Consider the following 18219-nt stretch of genomic DNA (forward strand, 5'->3'; position numbering starts at 1 on the left):
ATACAATGTTGTGCAAGCGGGCACACAGACAGATACAGAGCAGTTGCACATGCTAGATCTTGTCCAATACCTAGCTCTTTCTTCCCTGTATATAATTGGTTGCACGGGATCTTGTGTGAGTAGAAACACAAGTGGATTGATTTAGTACAATCAGCTACCATGGTTTTTCTGCCTTGCCTTTCCACTTGTGCAAAAGCTCTAGTCCAAGTGGAAATGTTGTTGTGCTATATCCAACCCATTGTTTCTAAGGAACACTGAGCAAATCTATTTTTAATCCAAATTGAATATCCAATGAATACCCAACTCGTGTTTAAGAAAATTAGCATGACTAGAATGATAGGGAGATCAGCCACATAGATATTTCTCCCACATTACCAGTGCACACAATCAAGCCTACCTGTAGAGGTCAGGAAATCTCCCACTCTCCTGACTTTCTACAAACTATGCAAAACTGAATTATTCAAAAGAAAAGAGCAAGAGTCTAGTAGCACCTATAAGACTAACAAAATTTTTGGTAGAGTATGAGCTTTCATGAGTCACAGCTCACTTCTTCAGATCACTTCTTCAGACTAAAATGGCAACTCATCTTGAATTATTCAAGAGGGCTTTTTTCTCAGATAGAAGGGTTGTACTGTAGGGAGGTGATGTCAAAAGAGAGCATGAATGGAGATGGGCATGAACCAGAAAAAACCCCGAACCATGCGGTTCGTGGTTCGTAGCATTTCACGAACCACAAACCACAAACTTTCACAAACCTGCCCCAGTTCACGAACTGGTTTGTTTGGTTTGTGAAAACGTCACATCCAGGTCAGCAAATCATCACTTCCGGGCTAGCAAAAGGTCTGCAGAAAGTCCATCCCCTGTTGCCTAGGAAACTGACTGATTGGCACAAGGCTGTCTGAAGTGACAAACCAAAAAATGAACCAAACGAACCAGCCTAAAGATTGTGGCGGTTCATTAGAAATGGGATCTGACGAACCGCCAGTTTGCGAACCACGAACCGGCCTGGTTCATCACGAACTTTGGTTCGTATTTTGGTTTCTGCCCATTTCTATGCATGAATAGAGAGACAAAAACTACAGTCTACACTACTGTGTATTATCTGTGCTGTAAGTATGATCCTATTGGGTATTTTCTGTATTGTTTATTATGTCAGTGTTAGAATTCCTTGTGCTCTGTTTTAGCTTCTCTTCAACTCGGTATTAGATTTCTGCTGGCTTAAATCTTTGTAAGTTTGAATTGAGAGACCTTATTATATTGTTTATAGAAATGTCTTTGAAATCGACTGTACTGACTCACACTGTGTAATTGGCCTTGAGTCTTGGTGAGAAAGGCGGACTATAAATAATGTAAATAATAAATAAGCGTCTGTCAGAACATTTCTACATTTTCAGTCTCTGGGTGAGAATTTCATCTTTGCTGACATCTGACAAGGATGTATTTTTCTGGCTTTCTGCTGCAAATTTGCCCTCATAAAACACAATACTCTGGAGAGTTGAAATCAGAATGTAATTATTTCAGATACCGAGTTATTCATTTTCGCTTTTGGCAAGTCCTATAGGAATATTCTTCAGCCACTTATACAATCAACACCTTGTATAATGAATTTCTCTGTCATTCAGATCTGTGCAAAGCCTTCGAAGGGCACTGTGTAGACAAAATTCCCCAGGGCCTACAAACATCGTGAAGTCCCTGAGCTAGGGCTGACACAATAAAATGTAGCTTCCCTGCTTTGCATCTGCTCACCTCTGCCCTTCTGGCTTCTTCCAGGGTGCTGCAATTACACCCAGAGACTGAGAGACAGATGCTGGAGGTTGGTTCAGATTCTGTTGCCTGCCTCCATCCTGAGCCTGAATAGCTGGCCAGTCTCACAGGCTGGGCTGTGACCCATGAAAGCACGAAGGCACCATGTTCATCATGTGCTCCTTCTCCCTTATAGAATGATCTCTATAATAGCAGCCAGTCTCTCCTCCTCCTCCTCCTCCTCCTCTTCTTGCTTCTGCCTTGCAAAAAGTCTACAGTTTGCTGCTTATTCCTTGCCTCGTTTCCTAAGCTGCATGGAGAAGCATCTCTCTCTACCATAAGAATCAGATCGCCATTTAGTAGATGAGCCTGTACTTGGAGGAAGTGGAGGAAGTGGGTTGGAAAAAGGGGAATTCACAGTTTATCTCACATACCAGAATGGAATATGATAGAAGGGACATGGCTGTGGAACCTCATATTGAGATGCTGGAGAGGTAAAAACGTTTTCAGGCAGTTGCTCAGAATGAGCGTCGGGCCCAAGGAAATAGAGATCAGCTTCCCAAAAGTCAAGGGTGTTCCTGATAGTGTGGCCAACTGACCACGAAAGATGCTTGGTTTCCTCCTCTGTCTTTAAGGCAAGCCTGTCCTACAAAAATCAGCAAGTGGGACTTTCGACAAAACGGAGCAAATCTTTATTACTGGCTCATTTGTGCAGTTCAAGCTCTGTGAGAGGCACAGGAGTAGGAACCAGTAAGGGGGGGGGGGGAAGTTGGCCACCCCTAGATCTAGGTTGGGCTAATTGCAGAGGGGTTTGTGAGAGGAGCATTTGGTGCTGGTGGTGAATAGAAAAGGGGATGGATGTAGGATGGATTTTAGGGTGGGAAAAAGCATTGAGGAGGATTTAAAGCTGCACTCCTCTGATGTATATTTACATGCAAGCAAGCCCTACCAACCCTAGTCATATTTTAACTCAACAAGGACAGGATCTGGCAAATTGGAGCTAGACCTGAGAACAGGGAATGTGCTTGATTTCTTTAAAAAAATCAGAAGTTGCACACTCTTGAACTAGAAGAGAAAGGGGTGGTCTCCCTGTGCATTCTCCTTCCTTTTTCTTTCTGTTTAAGGAGGCAGCAGCAGAAGGGAAAGGGGGGAGAAGGGAGAGCTGGAGCCAGCTGGATTTCAGCATCCAGGGACATGGGTTGCTTTCTAAAGTTAGTGCACTGTTCTTTCTAGGTACCCTGGCTGGGGATTCTTACCAATTCTGCTTGTTTAGTTTTTTCCAAGAGTACACACTGTAATTCTTTTCTACTGTTTACATTGGTCTGTATGGGTGCTCTGCATGAGTGCTGCCTACAGCTACCAAGGAGACACCTCTTGTGTACTTTTAAAGCACCTGCTCCTAGAGGAAAATAAGGACTCATTCTCTGATTTAGAGAAGAAATACTTTGGGGGAAGGAGAAAATGAATGATCTTTCAGTAGCCTTGTATGTATCAAAAACTCCCTGGGATCCAAAATAAGCTAAACTTGACTATCATCTTTGGGAACCTTGGCAGCAGAGGTGCAACATACTCCCATAATTGAATTTAACTTTAATAGTATTATTGAACAACTTTGCTAGCCAATATGTTCAGAAAGCCCTATGAGCTAGATTTCTGCAGATCTGACTCTTCTCCTTTAATGTTGACCTGTGCAAGATGGTTGTTATTTGAAGTGTTTTCTTTTTCTTTCTTTCTTTCTTTCTTTCTTTCTTTCTTTCTTTCTTTCTTTCTTTCTTTCTCTCTCTCTCTCCCCCTCCCTCCCTCCCTCCCTACCCTCCATACCCGATTGCAATGTGAGTTGTTAAACAAGTTAATTAAAATCTGTTCTTTAATAATCCTATCCCCTTTCCATTAACTTTTTTTTTTACCTAATGAACGACTATTGTTCTATTTATGGTAACAGCAAGCTAATGATACTTGGTTTTGATCAGTGTCACATGAGGGGAAGGCAGATGGAATTTTTGTCTGGGGGCCCATGGTCGCTGCCGGCAGTCCTGGGATTTGGGGTGATACAATGTTGGTAGCATCTGTCAATGTAATCTTTGGCTGTTACTTTTTTATCACAAGCTTTTGGAGTAATAGAAAATGAACACTCGGTGGTAACCAGGCTGAAGGAGCATGATAGACCATGGACTTCCCAGATTTGTCTGCAATGGCAATGGAATTTTGGCTGCTGCTCTTGATGTTCCAGATACAAGTGTCACCAGTTCAAGGCAAGGCAGAAACTGTTATGTGCGTCAAGAAGACCAATCCTCTGCAGGTGACATATGAGTATTATCAGTTTGGGGACCAAATCATTGGAGCAATAGGATCACTGTTTGTCGATGCATTTGGAAAATTATCTTTCAGGAACTATCCCAAAACAAAATATGAAGGAGAACTTATGTAAGATGATTTTTTTTCCCTTCAGCAATATGCACAATGCCAAGTTATAACATCTAGAAATAGGTCATACAACCAATGCAATTCTAAATACGTGCTGTCAGAAAGTGTTGACTTTTATTTTTATTTACTTTCTTATATACTTCATTTATACCCCACCTTTCTCCTCAATGGGGACCCAAGGTGGCTTACATATATCTCCTCCACTTTATCCTCACAACAAACCCTATTAGGTAGGTTAGGCTGAGAGTGTGCAACTGGCCCAAGGTCATGTACAGTGCAATCCAAAGAAGAGTTACTCTAGTCTAAACCCATTGAAATCAATAGACTTCGACTGGAATAACTCTGTTTAGGATTGCCCTGTGAGTGACCTTCCATACCAGAGTGGGAATTCAAACACGGTTCTCCCAGATACTACTCCAACCACACTGTCTCTCTTAGTAGACTTATTGGAAATTGCATGTCCACTTCCTTGATCTTTTTGGCATTATTTTCTATTCCTTTCCATTTTATATTCCATCCACTCATATTCCATACCCCCACTATTTCCTATCATTCAACATTTCACTCTTATTTCAGTAGGATTAGCCCACTGTGTACTAACTTATGCATTGTATGAATAATGCCGTACATCATTCTGTTTTATCCTCTGGCAACTTTTGAAGCAGATATATTTCTTTTCATTTGAGTATTAAGAATCTCTTTGTTACAGTACAGATTTTGATCTCTTCAGAGATCCATACTGATTCTCTTTTATGTAAGGTTTCTTATTGTATTGTAAACTAGCTATGCATTAAAAGGTATTGCTAAAAGTGAGTCGACTGAGACCTTAATGTAAGTATTAAATAAGAGATCCTGTTTTTAGTGCTATGTTTCATCTTCTTCCCCCACTTAATTCTTCTACCCAGCGCTCAATTGTTTTTTTTTTAAACCTGCAGAAGCCTTTCAATGAAAGATAACAACACCAACAACAACATTCGATTTATATATCACCCCTCAGGGCAACTTAATGCCCACTCTGAGCGGTTTACAAAGTATGTCATTATTATCCCCACAACAAAGCACCCTGTGAGGTGGGTGGGGCTGAGAGAGCTCCAGAGAGCCATGACTAGCCCAAGGTCACCCAGCTGGCTTCAAGTGGAGATGCCAAGCCTTCTGGGAGTCTACTTTTTAAAAAGGCAGTATAACAACCTAATAACTAGAAAAGAGTGCAATAAGTAAAGCACTCATTAAAAAGTCTTCCATACATAAGAAATCCAGACCTGTATCCAAAATATAGCATAACCATGATAAGATGAATAGTGGACTACTCCAAAATATATATCATAAGGAATGAATATATATCACACGTAATGTGGTTCTTCCTTCAGTGCTATGCCAAAGGCCTACCAGCATGTACTTGCCCTGATATTTGCTGTGAAGGAGATCAATGGGAACCCCAAAATCCTCCCAAATGTCAGTCTTGGGTTCCATATATATGACAGTTACTTCAATGCAAGGATGACTCTTCAGAATACTCTAAGACTTCTAACCTGCGTGAATAGGATTGTCCCCAACTTCAACTGTGACAAGTCCAAGAATCTGATAGCTGTCATTGGTGGCGTTAATGCTGAAATATCTCTTCAGAGGGCTAATATCATAGATCTTTACAAGGTAACACAGGTAAAAGAAGGTTATGGCCCCTGAAGCATTTCCAGTCTCATATAATATCCGTAATATTACTATGTCATCAGGCCTTCCTTTTTTCTTCTTAAAAAAGAACAAAAGAGAAACAGATATAGCAGGAGCTGGTGGCGGAGAGTTCCCTCAAGTCATAGTTGACTTATGGCAGCTGCTGGCAGGTTTTTCATGGCAAGAGGTTAACAGAGATGGTTTGCCTGCCTCTGCAACCCTGGTGATCATTAGAGGTCTCCCATCCAATTACTAACCAAGGCTGACCCTGCTTAGCTTCCAAGATCAGATGAGATTCGGCTTCCAGGTCAGGACTTGTTCAGGATTATAGAATAGTTTACAAAGAGCATAATTCTGGTGGAACCATTTCTTGTACAAGATAATTCATCACCAGCAAATCCATACTTTTGAGATCTGATTTTTTTTGATGTCCGGGAATTCCCTAAATGCCTGCCCAATGTTTATTTAGCAATGATGAGAGTCTGAAGGGATTCAATAGGTTGTACAGGTCACTTATTTTGTTATTGTCAGTTTTTGTATTGAGCAGGTATCAATATTGACAACATGTTGTACAATTTTTATTAATAAATTTGGTGAGGGGGAGTTAAAAAAAGAGCATAATTCTGCCCGAAGCTCAAAGATTTAGTTATTAATGAAGTAATATTTAAGAACTTTAATTGCATTGGAACTCTGGATTAACAGCATTCACAATGGGAATTAATGCCACTGATATGAGAATATTTTTAAGTACATTCTTTTGAATAACTTGAGTTCAATGGTCTTGTTGATTTATATTGGATTTTCCCAGCATCAGTTTGAGTGAGCATATAATCCATTTGCCAAACTACTGCAATGTCTTCTGAAAATGTGTTTTATTTTGCTTAGATTGCTTATTGTGCGTCTACTCCAGAGATGAATGCTAAAATCCCTTCCTTCTACCGGGTGGCCCCCAGTGAAGAACTGCAGTATACTGGGATAGTCCAGCTCCTTTTGCATTTCCAATGGACATGGGTTGGGATTTTGGCAGGAGACTATGATCTAGGGGATAAGTTTCTGCGGACCTTAATACCTATGCTTTCACAGTATGGCATCTGTATAGGCCTTATGGCCAAAATTCCAGTAGTAAATTATGCTATAAACTTGATGGAATTTTTTATGAACTTGAAATCACTGTACTATTCACTTACAGACTCTACATTCAAAGCCTTGATTGTAAATTCAGACCATAAGACAGTTGAAAATTTTAAATTGTGGCTCTATTCGAATTCAATTTCAGAAGATCTTCCGGAAACATCCATAGGCAAGGTCTGGATTATGACAGCCCACTGGGAATTCTCTTCACTGCCTCTTTTTGCAGGTTTTGACATTAATGTCTTCCATGGGGCCTTATCTTTCACTATTCAATCAAAGGAAATATTGGCGTTCCCAAAATTCCTTCAGTCCTTACGGCCCAATTTCCCAAGAGGAAATGGTTTTATCAAAACCTTCTGGGAACAGGCATTCAACTGCTTGTTTGATGATTCTGTTGAGAAAGTGGAGAGCAGTGACATTTGTACAGGGGAAGAGAAGCTGGAAACCCTACCTGGAATTGTCTTTGAAATAAGCATGACCGGCCAAAGCTACAGTGTCTACAATTCTGTGTATGCCATAGCACATGCTTTACATAAGTTTTATACATCTAGAACAAAAGTGAGAGAAAAGGTGGACAGAGGTAGAGTAAATCCTCCAAATCTGCAACCTTGGCAGGTAATTTTTCTTGTGAAGGTTTCTTACCATGGCTAGAATACTGATATGATAACACTTAAAAAGAGGAATCCAGCAATATATACGATGTCTGCAAATCGATTAAAAGTCTCATCACACCTATGCCTAGACGTCTTTCCTCCCTTTGAACCTCACTTTCAGCTGAGGACTCTTACTAAGTCCTTAGCCCATATATTGCTTATTTTTCTTCTTCCTAAGGACCAGTTGAGAAAATTTGCCTGGGAATCACTGTAGTGGCTGTCCTTCCTGTATCTGTCAAGAAATATCAAAAGATTGAGGGGGGAAATATGGAGGTCTGCTAATGCAGTTTCCATCTGCACCTGGACATGTTAACTTCCAGTTACAGAAGGGGAAAATGAGCTTTGCCACCCTAGTCAGAATAATGAGACAGACACGAGGCTTGGAACTAAAGGGCCACTTCATTAAACATAACATCAACCATAAATATGGCAAGGGCCAACTAGCAGTACAGGTCAAGCCACAGGGTCACCCCTGGACCTCTGCCTTGACCTGTCTGGATGACCCCAAAGGCCCAGGTGTAAGCCATCCTATGGATGGCTAAGACCCAGCCGGCCAGCAAAATGGATTCCCCCAGCTCAAGCTCCTAAGCCTCAGCCATACAGCAGTGAGGGAAGGGCTTGCACATGGGGTTCCCCAAGCCATTCTCCCCACGCAGCATGGCAGCCATCAAAGCAGTACCATCCACTCCCGGCAGACCCCTCTTCCCCATCAGTGGAGAAGTACCTAGAGTACTCACTGGTCCGCTCCCTATTCCCAAACTGTATCCTGCCAGTGACCATCCTAAGGTGGCTCCATCTTGCCAATTACCTCAAACCTCCACAAGCAGTACAAGGTAGGCAAAAAAACACCTCTTCCCCATGCCAATTAGGGAAAAGGGGGAAAAATTCCTACCTGGCTCTATCAACAGCAGCTGGCTAATCCTGCACTACTACAGGGTGAAGTGGGTAGGCCAAGCACACAGCGCAACTGCCAGCCAGCTGGGCAGAGCTGCCTCATAAGGCTCCTTTCTCTGCCCTCCCAGCCTGAGACTCAGATACCATGGAAATGCTCTGCCTCCTCCTCCTTCCAGGGAGGCAAAGAGTGGCCCCTGGCCTTATCAGTGGAAGCTACTGGTCGGAAGGGCCATATTCTTGGAAGTGATCAGTCCAAAGGAAGATTCCATGCACAAAAAGAATCTTGACACAATCCTTACTTTTAAATTTTTGGGGTGTTTTATCAATATGCATGTGTACATCCGTAACATAGATGACAAAGAGTTGGAACAAATAAGAATGTAAAGGAGGATATCTGCTCACGCCTACTCATAAATATTAGAGTCATTAATGAAAAGGAATACAGTTAGCTTTTCTTGATCATTTACTTAAATCTACATTTTCACCCTCTTTTAATCCAGCTTCACTCTTACCTGAGAAGGATCTCATTTAACAATAGCATGGGGAATATGGTGTATTTTAATGAAAAAGGTGAATTAGCAGCTGGATTGGATATTGTGAACTGGGTTACTTTTCCAAATCAATCTTTCAAAAGAGTGAAAGTAGGAAGGATGGATCCACTAACATTGCCAGGAAGAGAGTTGAGCGTTAATGTGGAGGCCATCACATGGCACTACAGTTTTAATCAGGTGGGATTGAGATATAGGTTGTCAAATGTAAACGTAACTGGTCATTATCTGGTTCCTCACTGTGTTTTACTCAAAAATTGTAGGCATTCTTCCCCAATGCCACATAAATGATACTGAGAATTCAATTTGAGATACAAAACTTTGCCTATACCCCTGGAAGGCAGATAACTGAGTGGAATGGAGGAAGAGGCCAAAGCTAAGCCGTTTTGGCAGAGGACAGTGGCAAAGTTTTGTTAATAAAGCATAAGAGGCAGGTGCTTTTAGGTCAGCAATGAAATGTCCTGGAAGATTAAAATGTTCTCCTGCTGTTTTCTGTTGTGATATTTAATGTCAGATTCATGTCCATTTGTTTTGCATAAAGACTGACTTGTTTGTCTGCTGCGGAAGAGCATTGCTGGCAAGTGTTGGTCTCTGAGGTGCCACTGGACTCAAATCCTGCTCTTCTACTGTAGGCCAACATGGCTACCTATCTGAAACTATCTAAACCCTTCTAGTTGAAGATCCTTGGCCATGCAGCAATTCATGTCTTACTGTGATTATTTTCTACTAAAAAACAAAACACAATGTTTCAATAAAGCGAGGGCCATTTCTCCTAACCACATTCATTTTGAGAGGAAGTTACCCATCAATTAGAGTACATCCCAAACAGGTGGGAAAACAAAAATAAGAGTGACAAGTAGAATCCTAGTTCCAATGGACATTAATGGGGCTATAGAGGGATCAGAAAAAAAGAATTACTATAACAAAGAAAATGAAGAAAGTAATAGTGAATGAATAATAGAGTTCCTGTAAAATAGACACTGGATTGGATCCAACTTTCTTTTTATTTTATGACTAGGTGATGCCACGTGCTGTTTGTAATGACAACTGCCACCCAGGCTACAACAAGCAGAAGAAGGAGGGAGAGCAATTTTGCTGCTACAATTGTGTTCCATGTCCAGCTGGGAAGATTTCCAACCAGAAGGGTAGGAGACATAGAGTACACTGTCATAGAACATTGTGTAATACCTTTCGTAGGCAAGGTTCTAGCAATGTTTGAGTTCCACTAAAGAGCCTGGAGAAGAAGACAGAGTTCATTATTGAGAAACATCCCAGGAAAAATATATGTATTCAAGGCATTCATTGCCCTCATGTCCCATTAGACAAGACATTTAACATGGTATGTTCAGTCACTGCCATCACCTCCTGGTTCTTGCTTCCTCTGTATTGCTGCAGATCTATTGGCAAGAGGCAAAACTAATTGTTCAATCTTTTAATTTCCATTATATATGCAAGCGTGGGGAGCTTTGTGGTTGACAAATGGAGTGAGTAGAGGGAGCCCCATAAAACTGGACAGTGGCAATGGTTTGATCTGCCTCATTTGAAATAAGATGATACCTTCTGCACATACAGTGATGCAATCAACAAACTGGTAGCCAACAGAACTACCTTGGTAGATACCATTGGCCATAGGAGGAGGGTTTTTTAAAAAAAATCTACTCTATGCAATCTTATGCTATGCTACAATCATTGGGAAATGGCTGTAGGTCAGTGGTAAAACATCTGCTTGACATGCGTAAGGTCCCAGTCAATTCTTGGCATCTCCAGTTAAAAGGACCAGGGAGTAGGTGATGAGAACTATGTCTGAGAGCTCACAGAACACCTCCCACTCTGAATGGATAATACTGATCCTGATGGATCAAACATCATATTCAGTGTAAGGTAGCTCCATGTATTCATTTGTGTTGGGTTTCATCCAGTTGGGTTTTTCACTACATTCTTTCCTTACTATAGTTCCTATCTCACATTGCTTTTGCTTACGTAGTTCCCATGATACCCAGTACAGTGTTTTTGGACTTCAAAATGGACCTCCTCCTCCTTACCTCCCAACAGAAAAACGGGTTGGACCAATACAATTAATTTGGTATATTATGAAACTATTACATCACATACATGAGTCACAATTGATAGAAACAGTATGGGTTGTGCGAAAGGAGAGATCAAGTAGGAAAGGAAGTCTCCATGAAGCTTCAATGTGATGAGGGGTGGGGAAGCGTGTTCAAGATACCATGTGAAGTGTTACCGGTTGAAGGGAAGACTATCCTTCGAGCATTTGTAAGCATGGTGATTGAACTGATTAGGGCATAACGGACATATTAAAAAGTCATATGTTCTCTCTTTCAGACATGGATGACTGTTTTGAATGTCCAGAAGATCAGTATGCCAGTAGGAACCAAGATCAATGCTTTCCCAAAACTCTCAACTTCCTGTCATTCTCAGAACCTTTAGGGATCACTTTTGTGTTCTTGGCACTATCCTGTTCTCTGGGGACATCTTTGGTACTGGGGATTTTCGTTAAGAACCATGACACTCCCATTGTCAAAGCCAACAATCGGGCCCTTAGTTATTCTCTCCTTGTTGCCCTTCTGCTCTGCTTTCTCTGCTCCCTGCTATTCATTGGCAGGCCTCAGCCAGTGACCTGCTGCTTACGACAAACGGCTTTCGCCATCATTTTCTCAATGGCTATTTCTTGTGTGTTGGCAAAAACCATGACTGTGGTTCTGGCATTCATGGCCACCAAACCAGGGAGCCAGCTGAGGAAATGGACAGGGAGAAGACTCACAAACTCTGTTCTTTGTTGCTCCTTCATTCAGGCCATGATCTGTTTTTTATGGCTGTGTACTAGTCCCCCATTCCCAGATTTGGACACTCATTCTCTCTCCAAAGAAATCATAGTACAATGCAATGAAGGGTCCGTAGTGATGTTTTACTGTGCTTTGGGATACCTGGGGTGTCTGGCTATGGTCAGCTTCACTGTGGCTTTCCTAGCCAGGAAACTGCCAAGTTCTTTCAATGAAGCCAAGTTTATCACTTTCAGCATGGTGGTCTTTTGCAGTGTTTGGTTTTCCTTCATTCCAGCTTATCTGAGCACAAAGGGGAAATATATGGTGGCCATGGAAATCTTCTCCATCTTGGCCTCCGGTGCTGGGTTAACTGCTTTTATCTTTTTCCCCAAATGCTATATCATTGTCTTGAAGCCTGATTTGAACCGCAAGGAGCAACTAATGAGAAGAAATAAGTAGACATTTTTGTGTATTATTCTTTATTTTTCAAATTGTGATGTTGAACTAGGAGCTCGCCTCAGAAAGCATTTTTAGAAATAAATTCCAGAAGAGGAGCCATGCCAATCTGCTGCGCCAAAAAGACCAGAGGATCATATAAAATTTGGAAAACTGTTCCACAGGATTGTTTTATGTATTTTAACTGACTGACATTTGCTAATTTCTGTTGCTGCAGCTTCTTCTTGAAAAAAGATACTTAAAAAGACCTTAAAATCGGTGTGGTGTATGTCCAGCCTGGGAGTTGTATATTCTGCTTTTGGTTAAACATAGTTACAATGAAATGCCTATTCTCCTTCCTGCACACCAATGCCTTGCTGTTTCTAGTGAAGCCTCATTACAGTTCTTGAGTGTCATATCTCTTTAATTCCCATGGAAGTCGTTTAGTCCATTTTATTCCCCACAGAAGTTGTTTTGTTTGTCTAGTTAAGTTTGTCTAGTTAATTCCATACTGTGTTTCTCAAGTCACCCCACTCCTCTGCTTGAAGCCAGTTGGGTCACCTTGGGTCAGTCCCAGTTCTCTCAGAGCTCTCTCAGCCCCACCTACCTCACAAGATGACTGTTGTGAGGAGAGGAAGGGAAAGCTAATGTAAGCCACCCCGAGACTCCTTCCGGTAGTGATGTGCATGGTATATAACCAACTCTTGTTCTTGTTCTCATTGTCCTCCTCCTCCTCCTTCACTACCACTGTTAACTCCTCATAGCAAGGATTTGCATCATTCACAAGACCCCAGTAAGAGATCCCAACTTTAATGTTAATCTTATAAGTGCCACCCTGCACTCTAGGATATGCTCAGAGTATTGACATTAGGGCAAGGGGTGCAGACAGTGGTAGCCACTTGAGTAGCAAGTGTTCCTGCCAAAAATGCTCTTCTATTTATTACAGATTCTGAAAACCACCCTGGTCTGTAAGGATTCCCCCTACACCATCAACTCAGTATGCACTACCTGTGTCTGTAAATATTTCTTTCTATGGTCATGTGTCTAATTTTGCAATTTTATATTTATACACGCTCATCTGGTGATGTAAGAACTCATAATGTGAAAGTAATAAAGAAGTGATGTAATGATAATAAAAATCACCACCACTATGACCCATTGCTTCAAAGGTGTTTAATATATAATTAAAGACTTCTAAATATTTGGGGGTGGGGGTAGTTCTAACTTCTAATCTTAGACTTCATTTGTTTTGTATGTGTATGTATATGTGCCATCATGTCACATCTGACTTATGGTGACCCCAGCAAGGGACTTTCAAGGCAAGATAGAAATAGAGGTGGTTTGCCATTGCTTTCCTCTGAAGAGTTTTCTGGGGTGGTCCTGCGTGCATTCCGACTATCTTTCTGCCATTTTAATATCTGCTTATCATTGAAAGAAATCATAAGGCCTTAACTAATGCTCTTCATGCTGCAGTAAGCAAGCTGCCCAGCAAGGCAAAATGTTGCTGGCTCCCAGCCAGGAGACTGGAATGCACATGCCATGTGAATGGAATGCCAAGTGATTAGGTGCCATTGACTCCAAACCACCCAAGCCTCAGAATGCACAGTTATTTGACAAGAAAGGTGCTTGAGACAACTCTCCTTGGACAGTCTAATCTCCTTTCTTACCATTGATCACAACCCCACCTAAAAACCTATCCCTCAATCTAGGGCCATCAATCAGCTCTGATAAGTTTAAGTTCTTCCTGGGAATATTTAATCAAAACCCTAAATTCATCAGCCAGCTCCAGAGGCACGCAATTATATTTACAGTTCAGACACCTGGAACAAGCAAGCGAACTCCTTTGTCTCACCTCAGCAGGCCAATCAAAGTTACTCAAACCTTTTGCCTACCCTTGGAGACAGCCACATAGGTCTTTTTTTCATGGGCTGATGTCACCCATCAGCCCCAGGGCACAATTTGTCCTATAATTACTCTGGCTTTGTCCTAGCCAAATTGTACGAACCTACCTGGATCTATGCATTGTGACCTCAGAACCTCTCTGAGTCTCTGGTGAGGCACGCTGGTCGTCCAAGCCTCTCTTCCTCCATGGACCTCTCTACTCCTCTGATAGGCAACTATTACCTAAATTCTACAACTATTCCCCATTTTCTTGCTGCCTTTCCTAGGATTCTTGCATGCCTGTGATTTTATATTTGCCTCCTGTTATGTATTTGAGTTTCCCCTTTAAATAAAAATTCTCTTTGTTTTGGAAAGCACCCATTTCATTAGTTTCCTTGGGGAGGGGACCTGGTAAAAATCGGTGGAGGATCTTGCTTGTTACCACCTCTTGCAGCCTTCTCTTTGTTTGCTAATTTCCCCAATTTGCAAGGAGACCCATTCCAGTAAGATTCCCCCATCCAAGTAACAACTCTGCTTGGTTTCCGAAATCTGACAAGATCGAGCTATATCATGCTACCTTCTATCCCCATATGTGCTTTAACTAAGTATAAAAAAAGATGGATGTTAAAGCCACATACACAAACTGCAGTCTCATATTTAATGTAGACTATTGTTTGCTTTGATAAAAACCGGAACTAAGGCATTCACAATTTCACATTTATGATCACTAATACAGATCAAAATGCACGTTAAGGGTGGATGCAGGAGAGTCATCCTTTGTTGATAAATATTATCTTGATTCTCCCATCTCTTCTGTTCAACAACAAGTTTTCTGTTCTACCGTTACATACGTTTTAAGAGGAATGTTTACTTTTTTGAGAAAATGGGTTGGATCCCATTTTTTTTTACCTTATGAATGATTATTGCTCTAGTTATGGTAACAGTAAGCCAATGATACTTGGTTTTGATTAGTGTCATGTGGGGGGAAGGCAGATGGAATTTTTGTCTGGGGGCCCATGGTCGCTGCCGGCAGCCCTGGGATTTGGGGTGAGAGAATGTTGGTAGGGTCCATCAATGTAATCTTTGGCTGTTACTTTTTTATCACAAGCTTTTGGAACAATAGAAAATTAACACTTGGTGGTAACCAGGCTGAAGGAGCATGATAGACCCTGGACTTTCCAGATTAATCTGCAATGGCAATGGAATTTTGGCTGCTGCTCTTGATGATCAGTCGCTCATCCACTGCTAATGTTCTGTATGCAGGGCTGCAACAGTCCCAAACTACTGGTGAAGAGAAACTCTTTATGTTATGTTTGGTGATGATAACCAAAGAGGCTAGGCAAGGGTAAAGGAAATTACCCCTGGCCACAACAAACCCATTTAATGAGTGTTGCATTTTTTTTCCCAATTCATTGCTAGGTCTCTGAATTAGCCACATATTCAACTGTCTAGGTTAAGAAAAAACAAATATTTGTATAATACTAAAGCTGGGAAATAAAGAAATGTATATCAATTTTTATCACTATGTTGAATCTACCTTTCTCTCTTTTAATTTAGCTCAACCCTTTTCTAAGGAGTATCCCATTTAACAACAGTGCTGGAGATAAACTGTTTTTCACAGAGAATGGTGAATTATCTGCAGGCTTTGATATTATAAACTGGATTACTTTCCCCAACCGTTCCTTCTTAAGAGTGGTAGTTGGAAGGATGGTTCCTCAGGTTATACTGGAAAGGCAGCTAACCATGAGCGAGAAGGACATTACACGGCACAGTGTGTTTAATCAGGTGCAATCCAAATAAACAATGAAATCCTAAACAGAGTTATTTCAGTCTAAGCCCTTTGATTTTAATGGCTGAGACTGGAGTAAGTCTGCTTAAGATTTCACTGTAAGATACAAAACAAAATGAGACACAATTAACTCAATAAACTTAAGTTTCTGCTGATTGAATTCCATTCAGTGCTGAACATTATTATTTCCTTTGCACAGTTGTATTTGATGACAAGTCAAAAGAATACAATTAAGCTTTGTTTCAGAACCTGTTACTTTGAAACCCACCTTGGAGCCCCAAACCAACTAGGATCATTTCTTGATTTTCGTTTAACTTGTACCTCCAATAGAACAGAATAATTATTAAGAGGTATGTTTTAATGAACAGGTGACACTGGTTGCTCTTTGTAATGACATCTGCCATCCAAGATACAGCAGGCAAAAGAAGGAAGATGCACCATTTTGAAGCTATGATTGTGCTTCATGTCCAAAGGGAAAGATTTCAGACAAGAAAGGTAAGAAACGTAAAATGCAGTGCTATAAAATGTTGTGTATCTTCCACTAATTTTATCACAGTGTTTGTTCAGCCTTTCTAAACAGAATAGAAACAACAACAGCTCAGTACCGACAACAAGGTCACTAACCTAGTGATAGGGTGTGGAGGTCTCCCAAAATTACAATAGATTTACAGACTACAGAGATCAATTTCCCTGGAGAAAATAGCAATTTGGGAGGATAGTATATATGGGACCAATCCTGATGAGCTCCCTCCCCTCCCCTCCACAAGCTCTGTCCTCTTTGGATCCACTCACAAATCTCCCAGAATTTCCCAACCTAGGGCTGGCAACTGTGATTGATACACATCTTCTTTTTAATGCATACATAGAAGGCTAGGAAAAGATCTTTACAATAACAAGGCTCCATCTTCATTCCTATCATTTCCTATTCTAGAAACATTAATTAATTCATTCACAAAACTTTATTTTCTGCTGAATCAGTGCCACCAAGGCTGCTGACAAATAAAAATCAGAATATTGTAAAACCAGCTCATAAAACTAATTAAAAACAGAAATACTTCTGTAAAAAGCACAAAAACCATTAAAACATTTTGCAGGAAGGCAGAAACATTTAGGGAATGCCAGATAAAAGAAAAAAGTCTTCACCTGCTAGCAGAAGACAGTGACAGAAGAGGACAGACAAAAAAAATCCCTGAAGAGCGGGTTCCATAATTTCAGTGCCACAACATTGGGCCAAGCTACACATGACGAATGACACTTGAACAGCAAGTGGATTGAGTGGAGGGCAAGTGAACAGGGAGAAATGCACTTGCCGTTCAAGTGTCATTCGTCATGTGTAGCTTGGCCCTGAGAAGACCATATTCTTCAGTCACCCCATTGTCTACTCATCAGTGACAAGGTTTAATTCAGGTTACTTATTTTCAGGTACAAAGCATAAAAACATGGCCTTGAACCTTCAAAACTTCAGATCACCTCTCTTCCTATGTTCCATCCATACAAATCTGCTTATCTGTTGACTTCCTGTTTGGGATTCATGGAGGTCTAACGCAGCTCCACTTGTGGAGCTGACCGGACTGCCGTTTTAACCGGCCGGCGGGGTGAAAATAGCCCGCGGCCGACTGCTCTCAGGCGGGGAGCAGGCAAAGAACGCTCAAGACCCTAGGGTGAGCTAGATCTCGGATGAGGGGGGGCTCTACACAACGGGTCCCCCCCCGATCCTTGAGGTCCCACCTTGCGACGGGTCGGCTATAATCTCTGCGGCAGTTTTGGGGCCAATTCGGCTGGCATAAGACCTACATACCCAAGCATCGATTGGGGGAAGAAGCTGAGAGGAGAACTTAAAATCGAAACAGCGATTACAACCCGAGAAAAGTGAAGAGAAGGTAAAGATCATTATCTTCTGAGACGGGACAGATTGATAAAAACAGAGAGGAAAAAAAGTAGATTTTTAAACTGCAACAGACTAGTGAAAAGGAGGGGAAGACTCGGCAGGAATTGAATTTAAAAAGAGACTAAGTTTAAAGAAGTTATTAAAGAAATGGGACTATTGTTTTGAATACCTGTGGCTTTGGAGCTGTGAGAAAAAGACACCATCGCGAGATCTGCTGTGGGAAGACGGGAGACAGGAAGTGCGTAATAACAATAGAGTGGCTGGAGAGAAGCGGCCCTTGCTGGAGGGCAGGAAGTAGGGAATCGCCATTTTTGAAAGGGGAAGGGTCGCGGCTTCAGCGGAAGAGGAAGTAGGCCATCTTGGATTACAAAATCATAGAGAA

General features: G+C 41.4%; 1 protein-coding gene across 1 annotated transcript; it reads left to right on the plus strand.

The window, feature by feature from the left end:
• Nucleotides 1–3910: 3910 nt before the first annotated feature.
• Nucleotides 3911–12303, plus strand: LOC129339723 (vomeronasal type-2 receptor 26-like). The gene is made up of 5 exons (XM_054994306.1): nucleotides 3911–4167; nucleotides 5535–5826; nucleotides 6721–7581; nucleotides 10080–10206; nucleotides 11405–12303. Exons 1-5 carry the CDS (start codon nucleotides 3911–3913, stop codon nucleotides 12301–12303), a joined length of 2436 nt encoding a protein of 811 aa, XP_054850281.1.
• The last annotated feature ends 5916 nt before the right edge of the window (nucleotides 12304–18219 follow it).

The sequence above is a fragment of the Eublepharis macularius genome, chromosome 12, assembly GCF_028583425.1.
Source record: "Eublepharis macularius isolate TG4126 chromosome 12, MPM_Emac_v1.0, whole genome shotgun sequence".
Classification (NCBI taxonomy): Eukaryota; Metazoa; Chordata; class Lepidosauria; order Squamata; family Eublepharidae; genus Eublepharis; species Eublepharis macularius.

Coding starts and splice junctions, on each gene's coding strand:
- LOC129339723 (XM_054994306.1), top strand. CDS start 3,911: ATGGACTTCCCAGATTTGTCTGCAATGGCAATGGAATTTTGGCTGCTG. Junction 7,582..10,079: donor CAAATCTGCAACCTTGGCAG/GTAATTTTTCTT, acceptor TTTTATGACTAG/GTGATGCCACGTGCTGTTTG. Junction 10,207..11,404: donor GAAGATTTCCAACCAGAAGG/GTAGGAGACATA, acceptor TCTCTCTTTCAG/ACATGGATGACTGTTTTGAA.